This window comes from Anolis sagrei, chromosome 4 (genome assembly GCF_037176765.1).
Source record: "Anolis sagrei isolate rAnoSag1 chromosome 4, rAnoSag1.mat, whole genome shotgun sequence".
Lineage (NCBI taxonomy): Eukaryota > Metazoa > Chordata > Lepidosauria > Squamata > Dactyloidae > Anolis > Anolis sagrei.
This window is the reverse complement of record NC_090024.1, coordinates 222,418,154-222,444,464: the sequence shown is the minus strand read 5'-3', so window position 1 is coordinate 222,444,464 and position 26,311 is coordinate 222,418,154. Positions and strand designations below refer to the sequence as shown.

The 26,311-nt window shown below is 41.9% G+C and overlaps 1 protein-coding gene across 2 annotated transcripts in view; it reads right to left on the bottom strand.

The window, feature by feature from the left end:
* Window positions 1-22,295, bottom strand: part of PTPN1 (protein tyrosine phosphatase non-receptor type 1) — a 112,219-nt gene extending 89,924 nt beyond the window's left edge. Inside the window, exon 1 of one of the 2 annotated variants that reach the window (XM_060772120.2) lies at window positions 21,892-22,295. In XM_060772120.2, coding sequence (XP_060628103.2) covers window positions 21,892-22,110 — 219 coding nt within the window. In that variant the 5' untranslated portion in view covers window positions 22,111-22,295. The remainder of the gene's footprint in view (window positions 1-21,891) is intronic. The other variant, XM_060772121.2, reaches the window with a different exon arrangement.
* Window positions 22,296-26,311: the final 4,016 nt, after the last annotated feature.

Here is a 26,311-nt window from a genome sequence, read left to right as displayed (position 1 = left end):
CAGGGGGTTGATATTGGAATCTGCTCACCTTTGCGGTCTTTCTCTCCACGTCCTGTTAAAATTGCGGCGATGGTCGGCTGTCGTTCTCGATCCAGGTCCCTGGGTGAGATACCTCCCCGCTAGCCGCTACCTTCCCCCGTCCGGGTCTGCTGGCTGACCCCCTTGAGGGGGATCAGCTCTTGAGACCGTCGGATCGGTTTCGGGAGGTTTTGCGTTGAGCGGGCCTTCAATCCGGCCCGGTCTGGGGGCAAATTTGCCTCCGCTAGCTCTGGTTGGAGGTTGACTTCAGCGGAGCTCCACTGGAGTCCATCCAGCCGCCATATCGCCGAACCGATGAGGTCGCTCCCTAAGACATTCATCACAGGGCTTGGTTTCCAGATGTTTAACCTAGAACTGCATTGACTTTCTTTGGCTATCCTATCACCATGCTGACTTGCATTTAACATGTGGTCTACTAAAGCTACTCTTTTTCATATGTACTGCTGTCAAGCCAGGAGTTATTCATCCTATATTTGAGCATTTGCATAATAGCTTACGATTATTCCTCTTGAAGATCTTTCTGTTAGTTTTGGCCCAACTCTCCGATCTGTCAGTCGTTTTGAATCTTTATCATGCCCTCTAGGATATTAGTTACCCCTCCTAATCTGGTGTCATCAGGAAATGGAAATGCATGCCCTGTATTTCATCATCCAAGTCATGCATAATGATGTTGAGTAACATCAGCAGTTATGCCTTCATGTCAATTCTACCTTGTGGTGAACCTATGGTGATTCCTTGGCAAGGTTTGTTCAGAGGGATGTGGGGGTGGGTTTTGCCTTTCTTTGGGGTGGGTTTCCAAGGCTGAGGGGAGATTCAAACCCTGGCCTGCATAGTTGTAATCCAATGCTCAAACCACTAAGTGATGCTGCCTCTCAGTAACACTGGACACAGAACACAAAGAGTGCAAACATATCCATTCCTAAACAGAGTCACTAGTTGTTTCCTTTTTGTTTTGTTTTTGAAAAGTATACAATAAATCACATTACTGTCCAATTACAGCTCCCTTGGAACATACACAAAATTAGGCTCACCACAATGTATTTCTTTTCAGTGTCCCATGTCATAACAAAACCATCACATTGGTTTTGTGTTGGCAACGTTAACATCCTATACAAACCATCCAATACCACAGCAAATAGAAAAGGATTATCAGCAGCAGCATTTAGTCACATCAATTACATTGGGCTCTTTGGTATCCACCGGGGTTTTGTTCCAAAAAGTTCAATTATATATGATAGTGTAGTAAAACAGAGTCCCTTATATCCAGTAGCAAGATCAAGATTTATATGTGTGTGTGTGTGTGTGTGTATAGATAGATAGATAAATAGATAGATAGATAATTGTATTCCATTTGCAATATAAAAGCAAGCCATGTGCAGCTACTACTGTCAAACGAAAGTGAAATCTTTTCACATAGATGGCAATATTGATACACCATAGTTCTATTTCTAGCTGAATATGCATTCTAGTTTTCTAGTATAAATATGCATTTTAGTTTTCTAGTATAAAATTTTTAGCAACTTAGAATCTTTTATTTGTGGATTAAAGGTTATCCGAACTAATGGTTCTGTTAAAGGTTAAACGTTCGGAAACATACAAATGTGAGTAGATCAATAGGTACTGCTTTGGAGGGAAAAGGCAAAAAGACACTCCAAGCAGTCATGCCGGCCACATGACTAGGAGGTGTCTACGGACAACGCAAGCTCCTCGGCTTGGAAATGGAGAAAGAGCGTTTCCCACAGTGCCAGAGATGAGCTCCGCTTCCAGAGCAGGAAATGAAAGGAAAGCCTCTGCCTCTGTCTGTATATTTGTGTCTCATTTGTGTTTCACTGTAACAAGGCATTGAATGTTTGCCTGTGTCTGTTTATATGCTGTTATCTGCTCTGAGTCCCCTCGGGGAGAAAGACGGGATATAAATAAAGTATTATTATGATTAATATTAGGAGCCCCCAGTGGTGCAGTGGGTTAAACCCGTGCGCCGGGAGGACTGAAGACCGACAGGCTCCAGGTCCGAATTCGGGGAAAGCACGGGTGATCTCCCTCTGTCAGCTCCAGCCCCCCCTGTGAGAACATGAGAATGCATCAAAAACATCTAGGCATCCCCTGGGCAACGTTCTTGCAGACTGCCAATTCTCTCACACCAGAAGTGGCTTGGCAGTTTCCCATATCACTCCTGACACCAATAATAATAATAATAATAATAATAATAATAATAAAATGAAGGGTGGAAGGTGGGGTAACTTTGTTGATTTGTTATAATAGAAGTAGAGAAATTAATCCCACTTGCAATACAGTTTAACATAAACTTTCATGTATTGGAGCCCACTTCATTAGATGCAGTGTGTGTGTGTGTGTGTGTACAGACAGAGAGAGGCCCTTTGGTGGCACAGTGGGTTAAACTACTGAGCTGCTGAACTTGCTGATCGAAAGGTTGGCGGTTCAAATCTAGGGAGCGGGGTGAGCTCCCGCTGTTAACCCAGTTCCTGCCAACCTAGCAGTTCCAAAATATCCAAATGTGAGTAGATCAATAGATACTGCTTCTGTGGGAAGGTAATGGTGCTCCATGCAGTCATGCTGGCCACATGACCTACGGACGACGTCGGCTCTTCGGCTTAGAAATTGAGATGAGCCCCACCCCGCAGAGTCAGGCACGACTAAACTCAATGTCAAGGGAAACTTTTACTTTTATTTACTTTCACACACACACACACACACACATCTGATGAACAAATGAGCATTTATATTATAATACACACATCCAAATTTTGTGATGAGAACATATATTAGAGGGAAATTTTATGCAGACAAATACTGTTACATTTTTAATCCCAGGCATTGACCGAACTGTTGCTGAAAACACGAACATCCTAGCAACCAGGTAAACCAATTAAGACATGCAATTTGTTCACAGCGTCTTAACCCAGTTCTAACTTGCTGAGATAGGCTGGCACCTAATGAATTGGAGCTCAACCTTTCTTTGCCCTAATCTCGCTTTGAAATTTCTTTGCTGCACAATAGCTACTTCAAGGTCAGTGGCAAAATGTCTTGGGAGGTTGCAGGGTTTTACCAATTGTTTCTAAATATTATCATTTCTGATGTCAGAGATGAATCGCTGATCCTTTACACAGAAAATAAGGAAATGAATTGCAGACAAAAGACAGCAGAAAGCTAAAAGAGGACTTTATCCTTATCAAGGCTACAGAATACCAACTGAACACAAAGGAGAGTGGCAATCTCATGCATGAACTGAATTCTGTAAATGAGTAAAATTCTGTAATTCAAAGTGACTATTTTATGGATTATAAGAAACAGAAGATCCATCATTCCTTCATTCACCTTAGTCGAGACACTTGCATAGCAAGCACTGTGATGTTGCCTATCACATTGCACATTTTATAATTGTGATTCACAAACAAACAACAATCCAGTACTAAAATTAACTTGCAACCTTTCATTTATTTGGTGGTAATTACAGCAAGCCCTTAATAAAAAAAATCAGAAACAAAAACAATCAATGTATTGTCGAAGGCTTTCATGGCTGGAATCACTGGGTTGTTGTAGGGTTTTTCGGGCTATATGGCCATGCCCTAGAGGCATTCTCTCCTGACGTTTCGCCTGCATCTATGGCAAGCATCCTCAGAGGTAGTGAAAAAACAATCAAAACAACCTCTGAGGATGCCTGCCATAGATGTGGATGAAATGTCAGGAGAGAATGCTTCTGGAGCATGGCCATACAGCCAGGAAAACTCACAGCAACCCCAAAAAACCTGATTATTAGTGCTAGTTTTAAAATATACCAAACTCTATTAAACTACAGGATAAAATACACTAATGGGCTGTGTATTATATATTATGCTATGGAAGTAGTTTTGGCAGGCAATTTTTGCGTGTTATATTAGTAGAGAGAGATCTATAATGGTAAAAATTGGCTCTTTTAAAAATAAGCTATAGAAGATTAAAGACCTACAAATGGTCCTACTGTAATTTTGCTTCTCGTGGCCACGGTTTTCTATTGGCCTTGAGCACTATGTACTGCGATGGATATATGTTTCAATTGTGAGCCAGCTTTTTATGGAATGTGTTCTTTGGAAACATGCATCTCAACATCCTAGTGAGAATCTAGTAAAGGAGAGCGAGGTTTGGGACCTATTAATTTTGAAAGCAACCCTCTAATCTGCCTGTAACTTTTCCAGTGTGTTAATTTTAATGGGTTCTTATTTTTAAAATGAATCCATCATTTTTGCTCAAAGCTGCAGTGACTCATCCTCTCCAGACTGAAAGGCCACATGCAAATATGTTCCTAAATATTACAAAATGCAGAGAAGTGTAATAAGCCTTGTAATTTAGCCAATTCTTTTTGGGATGACAGAAACTCTTCCTTGGTTAAGACGGAGGAGGGGGGAATAATCAGTGTTCCCAAACCAAGATTATTTCAACAACAGAATAGACAGTTTAGAACGGGTCTGTTTTGTCTGATTTGTTTTATTCTAAATATGGCTTTGTTTATTAAGCTTACAAAATACTCATCTTATTTCCTCTCTTTTTCATGGCATTTAAGCATGACAAATACACTTCTAGGTTGCTGTGAGTTTTCCAGGCTGTATTGTTATATTCCAGAAGCATTCTCTCCTGATATTTCACCCACATCTATGGAAGGAATCCTCAGAGGCTGTGACGTCTGTTGAAAACTAGGCAAGTGAGAGGAAGTCACAGGGATGAGGGAGCAAGCTTATTTTCTGCTTCCCTGGAGACTAGGACATGGAACAATGGCTTCAAACTACAAGAAAGGATATTCCATCTGAACATTAGGAAGAACTTCCTGACTGTTCAGCAGTGGAACTCTCTGCCCCGTAGTGTGGTGAAGGCTCCTTCTTTGGAGGCTTTTAAACAGAGGCTGGATGACCGTCTGTCAGGGTGCTTTGAAAGCAATATTCCTGCTTCTTGGCAGGGGGTTGGACTGGATGGCCCATGAGGTTCCTTCCAACTCTATGATTCTATGATTCTAAGTGAGGTTTATCTATCTGTGAAGTGTCCAGGGTAGGAGAAAGAACTCTTGTCTGTTTGAGGCAAGTGTGAATGTTGCAATTGGCCATGTTCATTAGCACTGAATGGCCTTGCAGCTTCAAAGCCTGGCTGCTTCCTGCCTGGGGAAATCCTTTGTTGGGAGGTGATAGCTGGCCCTAATTGTTTCCTGTCTGGACTTCCCCTGTTTTCTGAATGTTGTTCTTCGTTTACCATCCTAATTTTAGAGTTTTTAAATATTGGTAGTCAGATTTTGTTCATTTTCATGGTTTCCTCCTTTCTGTTGAAATTGTCCACATGCTTGTGGATTTCAATGGCTTTCTCCACCTTGAACATTCCAGAGATATGTAAACCCCACTTGCCAAGTTTCCAACAGAGCTCACAATCTCTGAGGATGCCTGACATAAATGTGAGTGAAACGTCAGGAGAGAATGCTTCTGGAACAGGATCGTACAGCTCGAGAATCTCACAGCAAAAAACCAGTGATTCTGGTCATGAAAACATTCGACAACACATTAAATATATTTCTCTTTTTCACTATCAGAAGCAATTGTAGTATTCACTTCAAGCTGTCAAAGACCTCTGTTGTGGTGTCACTATAATTAAACAAATATAAGGAGAGTTATTCTGGATCAAACTAAAGGGCCAATTTTTGGTTGATGTGTGATAATAAGAGAGTAATCTGCTATCACATCCTGGTTTCTTTATGTATCTTGATTAATTCCTTTTTCTGACGAGGAGAGAATACTCGAATACGACATTCTCAATGGGCTGTTTTCTCCTTCTGCACATGCATTTGCTTGTATGCAAATGTCGCTGTAGCTCAACCCGAATTTCTATAGTCCAGTGATATTCTGTTGTGATTGTCATGGTAATACCCCACAGAATGCTGGGGTTTGTAGTTTGTAGTTCTACATAGCCCTCCCCAAACTACAAATTCCAGCATTTCATATGATGTTGCAATTATGGTTAAAAAATGGAATATTAACTACAATTGAATACTTTTGTTCAATATTGTTTTGCTTGTTTCTCCCACTCTGGACCTTCCACTTGATACATAAACCCCACTTGCTCCATTTCCAACAAACCTCATAACCTCTGAGGATGCCTGTCATAGATGTGTTTTAAGCATTGATTATCCCAAACAGGAATACTGGTAGACACAAAACCTTTTCCCCAGGATTTTTTAAAAAAGTATATGTTTTCTTCAAAACTGCTTTTGCAATAATGAGACTTAGCAACTTAACAGTTGCTCAACTGCTCGGGATTTTAAGAGCCCACAGACTGTGACCAAAGAAGATCACAAGTTGTACACACACAGCCCACACGTTCCTTGTCTTTGCACATTATATCATTTTATTTCCTGTTCTTGGGAACATCAATAACAAGTAATTACTACTGTGGCTGGGAATTCTCTTCATATACCTTTCAGTCTCTTGCCAAAATACTTGGGCAAAACTTTCTATCTGTAGCTGCCAGCTATTGCTCAATAGTCCTCTACCTTGAGAGTGAATTCCCTTCATTCCTACGGATATACCAGATATATTTGTGTAATGAATGCGTCATCTGTCCAGCACGAAGGCATTTGTATTTTCAAAGATATTACCATTACTTTGTCTGCAAGACCTTCGCAGACTAGATCTCCCCTTTAATCTATAGGGCCGGGCTTTAGCACAGCAGGTTAATCGCCAGCTGCAGTAAAATCGTGCCGAACGAAGGGCTGACAGTTTGTAGCCCTGGTCGGGGTGAGCTCCTGGCTTTCAGCCCAGCTTCTGCCAACCTAGCAGATCGAAAACAGCAATTGTAAGTACATAAATAGGTAAAGCTTTAAGCGGAGAGGTATTTAAGGAACCCATAAGGAAATGTCAGAAAAATGCCAGCGATTCAATCAAGGAGGAAATACATAAACAAAGCTCTTTGACAGGGAAGATGCAGCGACAGCACTGCCCCCTCCATGGCCAGAATCAAGCACAGCCTTCAAGATGCCGAAGATGGGAAAGCCTATATACCTCTACCTATGTACAGTTATCTGTCTTGTCATTGTATAATGAACGGCATTGAATGTTTGCTGTATATGCATTCTGTGATCCTCTCTGAGTCCCCTTTGGGGTGAGAAGGGCAGAATATAAATACTGTAAATAAACAAATAATGTCCGCCCTTCCTAATAAACCCTTCTATCCAAATTGCAAGGTTTTTAAATCACATTTAAAACATGTCTGTACTAAATAAGTTCTGGGGAGGGGGAGTTTATTCTTTTCCTACTGTGGTTCCTACTTAACTCTCCCACCCCATTATCTTGTTAGCATTGGAAAGGTATTAAGTGGGGATTCTTCCCACTGACACTTCTGATACAAATAGCAGTGTTAAAATGATATATTGTCAAGGCCATGAAGTTAGGTGGGATTCCCCTCCTGTTCCCTTTGCAATCTCAAGGCTACTCAGGCAGCCTTGTGCTTCATGACATCTTTTTAAAACTATGCATGTTAACGACATTAATGTAATTAATGCCACAGCTACTTTGATCTGAAAGCTTTGTCTACATTAGACTGGATTGAGCTGAGATTGCAAGCAGTGGGGCGCCACGTTTGAACATTTGCTTGTATTATAAACCATTCCTTGCAAATAAAAAACCTGCATATTGGAGTGAAAGGCTCTCACTTAATTCTTGTTTTTACTCATTTGTTCTTTCATGAAGCTTTTAAACAGGCGGCATTCAAGTGAAACACACTTCACCTTCAGAAGCCTAAAGGTCCAATTGAGAGAAAATGTACTGGGTCATTACTGTTACATTCCCTGATAGTATGGGGTTTTTTTTGTCTGTTTGTTTACATTACATGAAGCATTTATCTATTGCCTCTCCGAGACCAGAAATTATGTACAATAATATTAAAAAAAATCAATTTAACTTGTTATAAAGTGTTTTTATATTGGTATTTAGCATTTTTTCATTTTTTTTACAAACTTCTTAAAATGTTCGCAAACCATAGAAAGTTTAAACAGTATAAACAGCCTCTGATTTTAATGATCAATGGAGTATTTTGGGATATAGCCCTTGGTGGTTTTTAAACTGAGGCTGTATGGTCATCTGTCAGAGATGTTTTATGAAGTTGGACTAGATAACCTTGGGAGTACCCTCCTATTCTACAACTCTATGAGTGTATTCCACTGTACCTGAAGACTTGAAATGGTGTGTTGCAAAACACCTCAAATGCAAAAAGGTAAAGTGAACTGTCCTCCCATCACAGCTAGTTTTCTGTGCACAGAATTTCACCAACCCACCTCATTCCACAATAAGGTATCATTATATCATCATCATCATCATTATCCCTCTTATATGGAGTCAGAAGCAGCACACTCAAGACACAGCTACCCTATGTTATCTGTCCCATCCGGGTATTCGGCCCAGTTGATGGCAGGGAAATGGTGCGCTCTTTTACATATTTTCTGAGACATTGGTACAGACTGGAAAACAGATTGGATTCTTTGCCTTTGTCCTGGGCATCCTTCCCAACTCTTATGCCCTGAAGAATTTGTGGCAAACCATCTGGCACCCAAATGCCAAAGTACTTCCACTGAGAACTCTGTGTCATATTCATTCCTGTCACACTGTGTAATACACACGCAGAATATTTTATTATTTTAAGGGGAAATGAATCTTCTCTCCTCCCTTTTTGCTTCTAAATTGGTCCACAAAACACTCCACGTACATCCATTTATTGTTGCTATTAGTCAAGTGTAGTTCACCCCAAGCGGGACAGGGAAAGGACAGAAACTCATTTGTCATTCACAATCACATGATCCCAAAGACCAGGAAAAGAAAAATAAAGATTGAATATAAATATACTAAAGTGGTATGATACTGCAGGGATTGTTGGCATTATCTCTAGGAATAACACACGTAGATAAGATGTCACAATACTATTTACCTTTTAAGTGTCTTCACACTCATTGACATCCAAAAACCTAGTTTTGTAGTGTGGTAGGCCTTTTGTAGGATATTTATGGTACCAACATTATCCCTTTCCTTATGAAATTCACAGGGGTTGCTGATAGGAATGGGTTTAAAAATATGTTTGAACTCAAAAAATGTTTTGGAAAGTTTTCCAGCATCCTAACTCAATGAGAATACTGGCATTGATAACCAACTCTAACTGTGTATCAGACAATTTTAACTACTGGTAAGTAAATATTTCATGCTCTATGAAGATATCAAAAGGTCTGGGTTGCTGTAGGTTTTTTGGGCTGTATGGCCATGTTCTAGAAGCATTCTCTCCTGACATTTCGCCTGCATCTCCAGCAAGTATCTTCAGAGGTTGTGAAAAACCTACAACAACCCAGTGATTCTGGCCATGAAAGCCTTTGACAATATATCGAAAGGTCATTCCCCCACCCTACCCCACCAACTCAACAATGAGAAAAAAACTTTTGTTTGGGGGAAACAATTGAAGAACAGGCTGTTGTGAGTTTTCCGGGCTGTATGGCCATGTTCCAGAAGCATTCTCTCCTGACATTTCGCCCACATCTATGGCAGGCATCCTCAGAGATTGAGGGGTCTGAGGATGCTTACCATAGATGTGGGCAAAATGTCAGGAGAGAAAACTTATGGAACATGACCATACAGTCTGGAAAACTCACAGCAACCCAGTGATTTTGGCCATGAAAGCCTTCAACAACAAATTGAAGAACATTTCAGAGTTCCCACGGCAAGATGGGGCGGGATTTAAATAAAGTTTTGTTGTTGGTGGTGTTGCAAAGAAGAGCTTCCTGCCACCCATTCTTCCCTAAGATACCTGCTGCAATGCTTATTCTTGGTCTTAGACCTTTCCTGAGAATACCAAATACTTTTACAAAACTCTTTTTGATGGGCTCTGAAATATCAACTTCCCTAGAAATGTCCCTGTGCTCATTTCACAATGCACCCAACCTTTTATTTTTTAAAAGACCCAATACCATACATTTAAAACCCAAAAATAAAGGAAGTGGGCACGGAAAAGCCTTCCACAGATGATTACAACTTGCCTTTAGTGCTGGCTCATAAACAGTCACTCAGCTAGCAGCTTGCGGCAAATGAGAATCAGCACCAAGCAGCAAATTGTTTGCAAACCAGAAGACAAGTTGTTATTTTTTTCCTTTCTGGCATCTTCTGTCTGTGGACCACAGATGACCAACAGTCACCAAGGCTTATGTGGAAAAGTGGACTAGTCAATCTGGGTGGGAATGGAACTTTAGCAGACTTTACTTCCAAGAAGTCACAATGGCTGACAGCTGTTTTGTGCTGTGAGTTTTTGTTTTGTGTGTATGTGTATGTATGTGCACACACACACAAACATATATATTCTAAATAACCACCCATAAGACCATAAGCCAACCCCAAAACTAAATTTAAAATACCATGAGTAGGCAAGGCTGTAATTCCCCAAAAGGCTTTGCCACAAAAATTACTTTGGTTTCCATCTCAGAAACCAGTGATGATAATGTAATTGTCTGCAAGGGGAGAACTAAAACTCATCAGAAAAGACTGTAATGCTTCTTCACACAGAGACTGAAATCCAATCTGCTGACAGAGCTGCTTCAGCCACTGGAATTGGGAGCAGGGGGCAATCTCCTTCTCTCACTGCGGCCCGCTGTGTATTCCCAAAACCTACTCTAGAAGGTGAATTTTCAGGAAGCACCGAGGGTGGTAAAAGGGAGACCGATGCTCTGTTATGCATGGCACTGGATCTGAGTGATTGCTTGGATTTAAAAGCATTCTACATAGTCACAAAGAGGGAATAGTGTTTGATTAAGGCAATATGCAATGCTATAGTTGTAAATTATAATCTGCACCATGTTTGTTATGGTGTTGCTTAAGGCTGAATGCAGCTGCACTTTACTGATACTTGGAAGGCCACGTGGAACCCATTCGAGACACCCTGATATATTGGAAGGTATTGCAGTGATGGACTTACTATATATAGGTTAAAGGTAAAAGTTTTGGTCTGACATTAAGTCCAGTTATGTCTGACTCTGGGGGATGGTGCTCATCTCCATTTCTAAGCCAAAGAGTTGGTGTTGTCCGTAGACAACTCCAAGGTCGTGTGGCCGGCATGACTGCATGGAGTGCCATGACCTTACTGCCCTAGCTGTACCTATTGATCTACTCACATTTGCATGTGTTCAAACTGCTAGGTTGGCAGAAGCTGGCGTTAACAGCAGGAGCTCACTCCGTTCCGCAGATAAAAACCTTCGACCTTTTGGTCAGCAAGTTCAGCAGCTCAGCGCTTTAGTCCATTGTGCCATTTATATATACAATTTATATATATATATATATTGAACTCATGTTTAAATGGAGTGTGGCTTTGGGGCCAAAACTGCTGACAAAAAATGGTATGACACATGAGAGGAAAAAGCACCAGTGAGACCTTAGGTGTCAACAGTCCCTGTGCATCACTGCTGCCGTTTCTCCATCCAAGCATTCAAAAAGGCCAGAGAGACTGGGTTAGTACTTCTTTTAAGTTCCCCTGGGATGAACTAAACTCCTGCCTCTTGCCACTCTATGCAGAGAAGGAAATAGTTCCTTTAAAAAAAAAAAAGAGTTAAAGTACATTACCCACACTGATCCATGCTTCAGTTTACCCAAGTTTTTTGGGGTTTATTTTTCCCCCACTAACCTTTCTATAGTATACAGGGTAGGTTCAGTTTTGAGACAGCAACATAAGAAGCAGTAATGCCACCAATGTCTTAAGCTTCACACAAATCATGCCAGAAAATAAACTTTTCAACTTAGATTATCTACAAAAACAACTAGGGAAACAAATCCCACCGATAGGATTTGCAAGTTAGTCTCTTGTTCAGATATTATTATTATTATTATTATTATTATTATTATTAATATTTTATTTATATCCCACCACCACCTCCCATTGCGCCTCAGGGCAGCTTACAAGCACACGATGGTGTGCTTATAATACAATATAACAACACTAAAACCAGTAACACATTTAAAACCCAAACGTATAAAGTTAAAATGAGCAATAAGATCAGTAAAATATTACAATAATCATTAATTAAATGTGACTTATTTATTTACTGCCTTTATATCCTGTCCTTCTCACCCTTAAGGGGACTCAGGGTGGCTCACAAAAAAAGCACAATTCAATGTCATATATACATACAGAAAAAAAACCCAGCATATATATTAAAATGAATTAATTAAAACATATCAACCTGAAGACAATGAATTAAAACCACAGAATCCAAAGGCATATTCCATGAACCATTCTGGTTGTTAATTGCACCGTCTCATAGTCACTTATTGCACTTATTGTCCAAAGGCTTGGTTCCATATCCAAGTTTTCACTTTCCTTCTGAAGGTCAGGAGGGAGAGAGGTAATTTAATTTCACTGGGGAGAGAGTTCCATAGCTGAGGGGTCACCACTTAGAAGGCCCTGTCTCTTGTTCCCACAATTGTGCCTGTGCCTGAGAAGGGGGGTGGGATCGAGAGCAGGACCTCACTGGATGATCTTAACCTCAGAGATGGTTCATAAAGGGAGATACATTTAGACAGATAAGCTGGGCTGGAAACCATTTAGGGCTTTATAGTCTAAAGCTAGCACTTTCAATTGTGCTCAGTAGCAGACGGGCAGCCAGTTGAGCAAGTGAAACAGGGGGGTTGTGTGTTCCCTGTACCCTGCTTCAGTAAGAAACCTGGCTGCCGCCCCTTGGAGCTTCTAAACAGTCTTCAAAGGCAACCCAATGTAGAGTGCATTGCAGTAGTCTATTCAGGATGTAACAAGAGTGTGGACTACTGTGTCCAAATGTGACTTCCCAAGGAATGGGTGAAACTGGCGCACAAGTTTTAATTGCGCAAAAGATCCCCTGGCTGCTATTGAGACCTGTAGTTCAGTGATGAATCCAGGAGAACTTCCAGGGCTGGTCTGTGCTTTATGACAAAACCAAGGGTGGAGATAAACAAGGGCCAACTGATAACAGCACATGATTTGATTGCCTTCCACAGTAATCCTCCTGGTTCCTTGTCTTCTAACATGGGCTAGGAAGAACTACAGCTTTGTGTGTTTTGTAGATAGCCAACAACTATAGCAGCTCACCAAACACAAGACATGCCTATCTTAGATAGGCAGATACAAAAGATAAGGGCACGATAATAACTACAGGAAGGAAGACGGCTGCATCAAATGATGCAAAAGTCATAAAGCTACAGTGCCTGATGTACGGTTTGAAAGGACAGCTGTTTTTTGAGGAACTATGTACTGAGTAGGGGTTCTGGCTTGATGGAAGAGACAGGGCTATCCCAAGCATTGTAGCTCTGGAACTATGTATCAATACAAGTACAACCTTCTTCCATCTCAATGGAAGCAAATTGAATTTTTTAAATATTTCAAACTACTTTGAAGCTTGCTGGTTTCTCCAAGAACTGGGTCATTCTGTCCAATGTGTGAAGCACACAATAGGGTTGGAGAAAAGATTACACCGTAAATGCAAAGCAGCTCAGCTCTGTGGCACATCTAACACTCGACAGCTCTGCTCTGCCTCTCACAGAGGAGAATTAAAGCACACTTCATTGCTGTGTGCCTTAGAGAGAGCAAAACATTCAGACGTGATTTCCCCAAGGCCAAAAAGCCACCTGTGTTTATTACTGACCTCAGATGAACTGGGGGCTACAAGCCTGGAAGAAACAGACACAATTTTAAAAGATTGGTAGATTCCACAGTACCTCTCAAAATATGCCTGCTACGCTTTTAGTAGCAAAGTGCTCACAAATGCTGCAGAACGCAAGCACATTAAGTAGCGAAATTATGCAAAGCACATGGTGCAAGACTAGAGCAGCCTCCTTGACCTAATTTCTTTACTTTTGCTGACATAATTTACCATCCCCATGCTACCACTATTCAGTACAGCTATGTCGAGAGGACAAAATTAAATTGAAGCAAGAGTAATAGCTGCATTGGTCTAATACTCTCGGCAAAGTCACTTTCTGAGCATTGTGCACTTCAAGGACAGATTAGTGGGAAGAAAATTTGCAAAACCTATTAGCCTGACTTTCAACAATGGAGAACATGAGCGCCACAAGAAGAGTCTCCCCCTCCGCCACAAATACACACAATTCCTAATCTCCGTTTTACTTGGCCAACCTGATCAAAGAGCTTAACAGTACCTTGACTGTGAAGAGAACTTCAGTTTTCAACCTGAATCAATTTGCTCATCTCAAGTGAAGTAGAGCTATTAATATTGAGCAACTGATTTCATATGCCTTATCTAGTTTTGGGGGTGGCTGTCTAGTTTTTAATGATTTTAAGTAAAATATTTTAATAATGATTTAATGACACAAGGGGTTTAATTATTTCTTACATTTTATACTCATATTTTAATTTGTATTGTATCATATTGTAAGCATCCCTGAGTCCCTATATCGCAGGTATCTCAACCTAGGGGTCGGGACCCCTGGGACGTTGCGAGGGGGTTTCAGAGGAGTCGCCAACATATATTTCTGATAGTCTTAGGCACCCCTTTAGCAGAGAAGGTTGAAGATCTCTCTGCCTGTCCTTCTCTTCCTTTTTGGAAACTTCCCACCAAAAGCCCTCCTCTGCTGTGATTGGTCGGCCTCTCAACCAATGGGAGGGCTGTTTCTGAGATTCCAAGTGAGGAGGAGAGAGCAGGCATGCTCAGCGCATGGCAGTGTGGTGCGTATGAGCGGGCGAGGGAGAGTGTGCGAGGCTAGAAGGAGGCTCGTGCCAGTAAGTCACTTCAAGGCAATGGGGGTTCTGAGTGTCAAGTTTGGCTCAATTCCATCGTTGGTGGGGTTCAGAATGCTCTTCGATTGTAGGTAAACTATAAATCCCAGCAACTACAACTCTCAAATGTCAAGGCCTATTTTCCCCAATTCCACCGGTGTTCACATTTGGGCATATTGAGTATTCGTGCCAAGTTTGGTCCAGATCCACCATTGTTTGAGTGGTGAACCACAACTTCAAAACTCAAGGTCAATGCCCACCAAACCCTTTCAATATTTGCTTTTCATCATGGGAGTTGTGTATTCCAAGTTTGGTTCAATTCCATCATTGGTGGAGTTCAGAATGCTCTTTGATTGTAGGTGAACTACTATAAATCCCACAACTATAACTCCCAAATCAATCCCCCCTCCCCCAGCCCCACCAGTATTCAAATTTGGGCATATGGGGTATTTCTGCCAAATTTGGTCCAGTGAATGAAAATACATCCTGCATATCAGATATTTACATTACAATTCATAACAGTAGCAAAATGACAGTTATGAAGTAGCAATGAAAATAATGTTATGGTTGGGGGGGGGGGGTCACCACAATATGAGGAACTGTATTAAGGGGTCATGGCATTAGGAAGGTTGAGAAACACTGCTATATCAGGAGAAAGATAGGATAAAAATAAATAGTTGGAAACAAACCACTGGATGTAGACATTGAGAGTGTAAACTTTACTATTTTGCCATTCAAGGCTTGTAAAGGGTTTTTTTTCCCAATCCTTCATAGCATAACCAGAGGGAAAGGCATTGATTTCGCAACTTTTCCATTTTCCAAAATCCCCATGGCAAGGGATAAATTCATTCAGCTCCCTTACAGAGAGAATAGCAGCTAAGACCAATCTCTCATATTGATTTAGCCTGGCAGCGTATGAACTAAAACACCATCAATATCCATTAAAACAGATCTCACAAATCTCTACACCCATTAGATGATTGAGGAGAGCACTACCCCACCTTTCACATTGTCTACTCACCCAAAAACCCTGAGGCAGCAAAATACTGGTACAAGCCGCAAATATTCTTAAAATAACATCAGCTAACCTCAGTTTGCATGTGTGAACTGGACTAGTCCTGCATGCTCTCTGTCACTGCATGTAATTTATCTGATAAGAACACTAGGCACGAACCTTGTTGCAAATTCAAGGAAAACTGCACCCCTGCCTTCAGAACAAGATTACCTGGAATAGATTAGGCCATTTTCAAAATTGAAAGTCACCATTTCACGGGCAATACCACATAGAAAATCCAGTTTTCAAAATCATATACAAGCAGATTTCAAAATATTTGTTTTGAAAATATTACCCTGAATTAAGGGTGCATCTATACTGTAGAACTCCCCCCCCCCCCCCCGTTTCAGGAGTGACTTGAGAAACTTCAAGTCGCTTCTGGTGTGACAGAATTGGCCGTCTGCAAGGACGTTGCCCAGGGGATACCCGGATGTTTTACCATCCTGTGGGAGGCTTTTCTCATGTCCCCGCATGAGAAGCTGGAGCTGACAGACGGGAGCTCACCCTGCTCCCCAGATATGAACTGCCAACCATTTGGTCAGCAGTCCTGCCAGCACAAGGGTTTAACCTATTGCAACACCGGGGGCTCCTCTGTAGAACTAACACAATTTGGCACCACTTGGATTGCCATGGCTCAGTGTTATGGAATCCTGGGAGCTGTAGTTTAGTGAAGCACCAGCGTTCTTTGGCAGCGAAAGTTAAAGACATTGTAAAACTACAAGTTCTATGATTCCACAGCCTTGAGCCATGGCAAACTGCATTAATTCTAAAGTGTTGATGTTCTGCAAGTCATTCAGAGGAGTTGCAGTTTCCAAATAAATGATATAATAATAATAATAATAATAATAATAATACTTTATTTATACCCCCCCCCCCCCCCCCCACACACACACACACTTGTGAAATTGAACTGTTCTGTAATAATGCTCAGAAATACCAACTGGCAACCAAAACAGCATTGTGTAAAACCTCTCCAGATGAGACTGAAAGATCAGGAACCAGGCGCAGAAAAATGTTAATTTACCCCTAAAGCGCTGGAGTAGAAGGGTGCAAATAGGGAACACGCCATTCTTCAGAAGGGAGGGAAAGGGATTACAGTCCTAGGATTATTGTTTCCCAAGGCAAAGTAAGATGACTGCATTGATCATTAATATTGCCGCTCCAGGGCACTGTGGCAGAAAGCTACTAATTAGGGATGAGCTCCAAGAGAAGAAGCTACCCAGGCAGATTGCACGCAGAAGGGGAGATCTGCAAGACAGTTGTCCCCAGAAGCCTCGTCTATGGAGAAGGGAGGGAGGATGTCTCAGGGAGGGTGACAAATGGGGCATCTGCACTGTCAAATGGATGCAGTTTGACACCATTTGAACTGCCATGGCTCAGTGCTATGTGATCCTGGGTTTGGAGTTTGATTGGGCACCAACACTCTTCGGCAGAGAAATGTCAAATTATGTACAACTTCTATGATGTCAAATTACACTCATTCTACAATGTTTATGTACCCCAAGATGGAAAAGAGTACCCTTGATTTTTTATTCTCTTATAGGGCTACATTTAATGTAGATTTAATGTGGTTTGACTTCAGTTTAAACCGTTGTGGCTCAATGCTATGGATTCAAAGGAGCTGTAGTTGCGCAAGGCCTTTATCCTTTTTGGCCAAAGGATAGGAGTTTGCTGGTGCCTCATGAAAATTACAACTCACACAATTTCATAGCATGGAGCCAGGGCAGTTCCAAGTGGTGTCAAACTGCATTAAATCTACTGCGGATGCCTCTTATAATTGGTAGGGAAAATAATAATAATAATAATAATAATAATAATAATAATAATAATCTTAAGATAATAAGAAACAACTGGAAAAGCTGACACTATATGAGGATTTAAAGATCAAACTGCAAAGACTCTGGCACAAACCAGTCAAGGTGGTCCCAGTGGTTACAGTGCCTAAAGACCTTGGCCTGTACTTAAACACAATCGACACTGACAAAATTACCATCTGCCAGCTGCAGAAGGCCACCTTCCTGGGATCTGCATGCATTATTCTCTGATACATCATACAGTCCTAGACACTTGGGAAGTGTCCAACATGTGATCCAATACAACAGCCAGCAGAGTGATCTTGTCTGCTATGGATTCATCTTGTTATGTTTCAAATAATAATAATAAACTTTATTTATATTCCACCACCTCTCCACAAGGACTCAGGGAGGTTCACAACAGAATCAAAACACAATATATATATGTAAGCAAAATAAATCTAAAATACCTTGTAAAACTACAAAGTCTATGATTCCATAGTATTGAACCATGGCAGTTAAAAAACTGCTAGAAATAACATGAAAAAATATTTTTATTTTCAGAGATATTGCCAAGAATGCAATGCATGACCTTTGGCAGTAAAAAAAAAACATGAAAAATACGATTTTCAGAGATACTGCAGTGAAAAAAAACCATGGAAAATATTGTGAATTTCAGAGATATTGCAGTGAAAAAACGTGAAAAATATTATAAATTTCAGAGATATTGCGGTGAAAAAACATGAAAAATATTATGAATTTCAGAGATATTGCAGTGAAAAAATACATGAAAAATATTATGAATTTCAGAGATATTGCCAAGAATGAAGTGCATGCCCTTTTCCAAGGGAAGGTAAAAAGAAGAGTCCCACCACACTTTCATGCATGGAGGAAACCATGAAAATGAACAAAATCTGGCTACCAGTATTTTAAAAAAATCTCTAAAAATAGGACAGTAAATAAAGAACAACACTCTGAAAACTGGGGAATTCCAGACAAGAAACAATCAGGGCCAGCTAATCACATCCCAACAAAGGATTTCCCTAGCCAGGATGCAGCCAGGCCTTGAAGCTGCAAGGCTTTTCAATGCTAACCAAAGGTGATTAATTGCAACATTCACGGACAATAATTCTTTTTCCCACTCTGGACCTTCCACAGACATATGGAAACTAAATATATTCTAGGTTCCAATATATCTCCCAACCTCTGAGGATGCCTGGCCATAGATGTGGCCGAAACGTCAGGAGAGAATGCTTCTCGAACATGGCCATACCACCCAGAAAACTCACAACCACCCAAATAAAAGACCTTGTAAAACTAAGAAGTTTATGATTACATAGCATTGAACTATGGCAGTTGAAAGACTGCTAGAAATAACATGAAAAAATATTATTATTTTCAGAGATATGGCCAAGAATGCAGTGCATGTGCCATCTTCCATTTATCTATCTAAATAAAAATGTTATGTTCGTTTGTGGGATTAACGTAACTCAAAAACCACTGAACGAAATGATACCAAATTTGGACACAATACACGCATCAGGCCAACGAGTGACCATCACTCATAAAAACACTGAAAAGCACAAAGAAAAGAGACTTAAAAGTAAAAATAAATAAATAAAAAATATGTTACAACGCATGTGCAAATCGACATATATAAATGCAAACACGCATATATACACATATACACAGATATATACACACAAAAAACACATATACACAGACTGGGCCACAGCAGCGTGTGGTAGGGGACGGCTAGTCTATATAAATAAAAAACTAATGTTTGTTTGTGGGACTAATTTAACATAACTCAAAAGCCACTGGGCGAATCGACACCAAATTTGGACACAATACACGTATCAGGCCAACAAGTGACCATCACTCATAAAACACTGAAAAACACAGCGGAAGAGACTTAAAAAGCCAAAAATAAAAAATATATTACAATACATGTGCAAAACCACATATATACGCAAACACACTCGTATATATACACATATACACAAATATATACACACATATACACACAAAACATGTATACACAGGCTGGCCACAGCAACCCGTGGCAGGGGACAGCTAGTTACATATATAAACACAAACACACATATATGCACATATATATATTTATTTATTTATCATATTTATATACCGCCTCTCTCAGCCCAAAGGCAACTTGAGGTGGTTTACATTCGACAGTCAATGCCTCCAAACAACATTAAATACAGTTAAAAACATTACATATAATATAAACCGTATAAAAGCAATAAAAGCCATAAAGTCCTCAGCGTCTCATCACTAAAATCATTTTTCTGTTGCATCGTCCAATCGTTCGGTGGATCTCAATTAGTCTGTTACACTGTGTCTGCAAATGCCTGCTCAAACAGCAGCTCTTTTGAAATGTTAGGAGGGAGGGGGGCGATCTACTATCCCTAGGGAGGCCATTCCATAGTCGAGGGGCCACCGCTGAGAAGGCCCTGTCTCTCCCTGCCAATTGCATCTGCGAAGGGGACGGGACCGAGAGCAGGGCCTCTCCAGACGATCTTAAGCACCTAGATGGTTCATAGGGAGATATGTATAAACATACACACAAAACACATATACACAGACAGGGCCACAGCAATGTAGCCGAGGGGCCACCGCTGAGAAGGCCCTGTCTCTCGTTCCTGCCAATCGCATCTGCGAAGGGGGCGGGACTGAGAGCAGGGCCTCTCCAGATGATCTTAAGTGCTTCATAGGGGGAGATACATAAACACACACACAAAACACACATACACAGACTGGGCCACAGCGACGTGTGGCAAGGGGCGGCTAGTGGGAAGATAAAATGAAGAGTCCCATCACACGACTCTCTTTCGAAGTGTTATATCCCTAGGGAGGGCGTTCCATAGCCGAGGGGCCACCGCTGAGAAGGCCCTGTCTCTCGTTCCCGCCAATCGTATCTGCAAAGGGGGCGGGACTGAGAGCCTCTCCAGACAATCTTAAAGTGCCTAGATCAGTGGTTCTCAACCTTCCTAATGCCGCGACCCCTTAGTACAGGTCCTCATGTTGTGGTGACCCCCAACCATAATGTTATTTTTGTTGCTACTTCACAACTGTAATTTTGCTACTGTTGTGATTCATAATCTAAATATCTGATATGCAGGATGTATTTTCAGTCACTGGAACAAATTTGGCACAAATACCCAATATGCCCAAATTTGAGTACTGGTGAGGTTGGGGGTGATTGATTTTGTCATTTGGTAATGCTGGAGTTGCTGGGATTTATAGTTCACCTAAAATCAAAGAGCCTTCTGAACTCCACCAATGATGGAATTGAATCAAACTTGGCACACAGAATTCCCAAGACCAAGAGAAAATACTGGGAAGGTCTGGTGGACATTGACTTTGAGTTTTTTGGAGTTGTAGTTCACCTACTTGTAGAGAACACTGTGGACTCAAGCAATGATGGATCTGGATCAAACTTGGCACAAATACTCAATATGCCCAAATGTGAACACTGGTAGAGTTTGGAGAAAATAGACCTTGTCGTTTGGGAGTTGTAATTGTTGGGATTTATAGTTCACCCACAATGAAATAGCATTCTGAACCCCACCAACGATAGAATTGGACCAAACTTTCCACACTGAACCCCCATGACCAACAGAAAATACTATGTTTTCTGATGGTCTTTGGTGACCCCTCTGACACCCCCTCACGACCCCCATGGGGGTCCCAACCCCCAGGTTGAGAAACACTGGCCTAGATGGTTCTTAGGGAGAGATACACAAATACACACACAAAACATATATACACAGTCTGGGTCACAGGGGATGGCTAGTGCAAAGATACACACTTTCACACAATCCCTTATCAGCAGCTATGTCAATGCAAGCACCCCATAAACCAGGTATGGGCAAACTTGGGCCCTCCAGGTGTTTTGGACTTCAACTCCCACAATTCCTAACAGCCTACCGGCTGTTAAGAATTGTGGGAGTTGAAGTCCAAAACACCTGGAGGGCCCAAGTTTGCCCATAGCTGCCATAAACCAAGGGCAGGATGAGTGGGGGCTTGCATCTACTGGGTTTGCACTTGCACACACTGGAGTGGATGGGGAAAGTGGGTCCTGGGGGTGAGAAATGGGGAGGAGACCCATTTCCAAGGCCAGGAAAGCCAGGGCAAGAAGGCGAGAGGGAAAGGAAGGGAAGGGCCGAGCTTTGTCCAGCTTGAGAAGGCGGGGAAAGGGTGAGACAATGGGGTCCAGTCCCCTTTTACCTGGTAGATGGCGGCCCAGCTGTCTGCCTCGTCCATCCGGTGGAACTCCTTCTCGATCTCCATGCTGTTGGGGGGCCAGGCCTGGCCGGCCCCCTTCTTCTTCTTCTCTGCTCCTGCCTCTTCTCGTTCGGACCCTGGTTTTTCCTTCTCCTCCTCCTCCTCTTCTTCTTCCTCCTCCTCCTCTTCTTCCAGCCTCGGCTCTGCCTGCCTGCTCTGCATGGAGAGGCGCCTCCTCTTCCTCCTCCTCCTCCTTCTTCTTCTCCTCCTCGGCTCCGCTTCCCTTCTTCCTTCCCTTCCTTTCCTTCCTTCCTTCCTTCTCTGGCTTTTCCCAGCCCACGGGAAACGACGCACGCGGCTCGGAGGAGGAGGAAGGGGAGGAGAGAAGCCCGGCCTCCCGGAGAGAGAAGCAGCAAGAGGAGGGTTTAAGAGAAGGCTGGGCTTCTTTGGGAGGAAGGGAACAGGGAGGGCCAAGAGCCACTGACGCCACGCAGCCGCAAAGCCAAGGCGTCAAGAGCGCCTCTGGGCATGTGCAGACTGCCCACTCTCAGCCCACAATACTCTACAAGAGGCATGAGCAAGCTTCAGCCCTCGAGGTGTTTTGGACTTCAACTTCCACAATTCCTAACAGCCTACCGGTCAGTATGATCCTACAGCAGGCATGGGCAAGCTTGAGCCCTCCAGGTGTTTTGGACTTCAACTCCCACAATTCCTAACAGCCTACCGGATCATACTGACAATGTGTTGCCCCGGAATAGCAACATTGTCTAGCCCTTTCCTTAGACCTGAAAATGAAGAAAGTGCTGTATACAAAATTGCCTTCCTTCATAATCATATGACATTATTGTAAAAACTCAGCAAAGAGTACAGATACTAAACAAGAACGTTAAACAAGCCACGAGAGTAAAGACAAAGGGTCCTTCCACACAGCCCTATATCCCAGAATATCTGCTTTGAACTAAGGGTCTGTCCACACAGCCCTATATTCCAGAATATCAAGGCAGACAATCTGTGCTGGTACAGCTGTACCAGGAGCTTCAATTCTGTTTGCTTTGCATTAAATGTTTGTTTGCAATCCCAGGCTTGGGCTTTTGCAGCAGGGTGGCTTCCTGTTATAGTTTGCAATCATAAGGCAAGCCACCTGTCAGTTATAGTTAGGTTCCCTGGTCCCACTCCTTTTTGAGTTTTGGAGGGAATAGTAGCCTTTTTGAGTCAGTTCTCACAAAGAAGCCTTTCGCACAGGACATAAAACGAAGAGCTCCTGTAGAAAGCTTCATCTTCTACGGCTTAGCCGGGGAGATATATAGCCTACAGCCTGACTGGAGTTATACAGCCTTACAGCTCCTCTGCTGAGGGACTTCAGCCAGCCATCACAGCAACCTGGACTCCTTCTTTTCCCCTGGAAGTCTACAAAGCTCTGTCTGGTAAGGGTATCTCGCGGAAGCCAGAAGCAGTTGGTACCGGGTGTAGAGGCTCTATGCCAACAGAGGCAAGTACAGACTGCCCAGATTAGAAGTTAAGGATTTCCCCATTAGTTAATTACAGTTAAGAAGATAGTGCCTGTTCCCTGTGGACAAGATTGAGAGAGAGCCAATAGACTGTTAAGAAAGCTTTAAAGTACCTGTTTGTTTTCATCAATAAAGAACTTTGTTGAACCTTTAAGCAATCTAAAGACTTTGTTTTGGGGAGGCCTTTAATCTGAGGCAGACCCGGCGTCCCGTTGGGCACACAGAATTTATGTCCTGTCTACAGTCTTATGCACAGGCCCAGTGTGCGATAGCACAGTGAGTACCTTAAAAACAAAAGAACTAATGAACAAAATTTGGCAGCAAAAGGTCTCACAACACAAGGAGTGACCATCACTCAAAAAATTATGATTTTGTCATTTGGGAGTTGTAGTTGCTGGGATTTATAGTTCACCTACAATCAAAGAGCATTCTGAACTCCATCAACAATGGAATTGAACCAAACTTGGTACATAGAACTCCCATGGCCAACAGAAAATATTAGAAGGGTTTGGTGGGCATTGACCTTGAGTTTGGAAGTTGTAGTTCACCTATATCCAGAGAGCACTGTGGACACAAACAATGATGGATGGACTAAACTTGACACAAGCACTCAATACGCCCAAATATGAACACAGATGGAATTTAGGGAAAATAGACCTTGACATTTGGGAGTTGTAGTCACTGGGATTCTCAGTTCACCTAAAATCAAAGAGCATTCTGAACCTCACGAATGACAGAATCGGGACAAACTTCCCACACAGAACCCCCATGACCAACAGAAAATACTTAAGGCCATCCAATCCAACTCCTTTCATCAGGGCAAGAAAACGTAATCAAAGTCCTCCTGACAAAGAGCCATCCAGCCATAGATATAGATAGATAGATATGATTGACACACAGATATAGTATCATAGATTTGAAAGAGACCCCTAAAGAAGGACAATGATATCTTGCATGTTCCAGGGTGGGCAAACCAGACATTCTCCACATCAACACTGACAAAGAAACAGCAAGAAATACTGTTTATCCACAAGCATAAAGAAATCACATATATTAGAAACCAACACTTTCTCATTACTTTATTTTCGAGATCAACAGACTGGGCTACAGCAATGCGTGGCAGGGGACAGGTAGTAATAATCAAGAATGTTAAACAAGCCACGAGAGTAAAGACAACAGGTCCTTCCACACAGCCCTATATCCTAGAATATCAAGGCAGAAAATCCCACAGTATTGGCTTTAAACTGGGTTATCTGAGTCCACACAGTCATATATTCCAGTTCAATGTGGCACAGCTGGCTGGGAGTCACTGCATTAAGATCACTACTGACCAAAGGGTCATGAGTCCAAAGCCAGCCCAGGTCGGAGTGAGTGTCTGACCAATTTGTGTAGCTTGCTGCCGATCTTTGCAGCCCGAAAGACAATTGCATCTGTCAAGTAGGAAATTTAGGTACCACCTACATGGGGAGGCTAATTTAACTAATTTACAATGCCATAAAAATCTCCAGCAAGCCTGTAAAGAATGAGGAAGTACTTTATCAGTGTCACAAATGGATGGTGAAGCAACAGCTCCCCTGGTGGCCAGAACACCCTCATGAAAAATTGGAATGTTAAATTGCCTCTGTGTCTGTCTATATATGTTGTGTGTCTATGGCATTGAATGTTTGCCATGTATATGTACATTGTAATCCGCCCTGAGTCCCCTGCGGGGTGAGAAGGGCGGAATATAAATACTGTAAATAAATAAATAAATAAATGTAGTCCCTATGTGGACTTGTCCACAGCTGCATGGTATAAACATTAGACTCCTGTCCTTTGCAGAACTTAGCATTTGTTGGATTTTCTTAGGGCACTTCCACACAGCCCTATATCCCAGAATATAGAGTATAGGTTGTGTTTCTTCATCAGCTTCCCTATGTGGTCAGTGGTTCCCTTGATGTATGGTAAGAACAGATAACCCAGTTCAAAGCAGATATTGTGGGCTTTTCTGCCTTGATATTTTGGGATTTAGGGCTGTGTGGAAGGGTCCTGGGTTATCTGAAGGCCTTTTAACATAGTCCTAGATCCCAGAATATCAAGGCAGAAAATCCCACATCATCTGAGTGTGGATTCAGATAACCCAGTTCAAAGTAGATATTGTGGGATTTTTTGCCTTGATATTCTGGGTTATAGGGCTGTGTGGAAGGGCCCAGAGATCCACCCAGGGGAAAAGTGTTCTTACTATAGCTCAAGGGAACCACTGACCGGATTTTCTGGTATTTCCTTTATGGTGCCATAAAATACCTCTCCGCTTAAAGCAGTGCCTAATTTCTCTACTCACAGCACACAGCTGTTTTTCAACTGTTTAGGTGGACAGTAAGCTGGGCTGAAGGTTGGGTGCTCACCCCGACCTGGGCTTCAAACTGCCAACCTTTCAATGGATAAGATCTATTGCAGCTGGTGATTAACCAGCTGTGCTAAAGCCTGTTGTTTTGAATCACACCCTCAGACTCAATGAGCCATGAAATTGACAAAAGAAGCACCAATGTATTGTCCCTGTGTACATTTGCACTGTACAATTAAAGCTGTTTAGCATAATTTTAAGTGTCCTGGCTCAATGCTATGGGATTATGGGGGCTGTCATTTCACAAAGTCTTTAGCTTTCCCTAGCAAAGAGTGCTGGTGCTTCCCCAAACCGCAACTCCTAGATTCCATTGTAATGAACTGTAACAGTTGAAGAGTCATAGTCCAACTCTAAGACCACCATAGTATGCTGATTCTTAAAACAAACAAACAAACAAACAGAGAGACAGACAAATAAATCTTCATTTATATTTCGCCCTATTTCCCCGAAGGGACTCAGGACGGATTCCAATCACAAAAAAAGGCAAACATTCAATGCCTGAACAGAACAAGTAATAGACACATAAGAACAA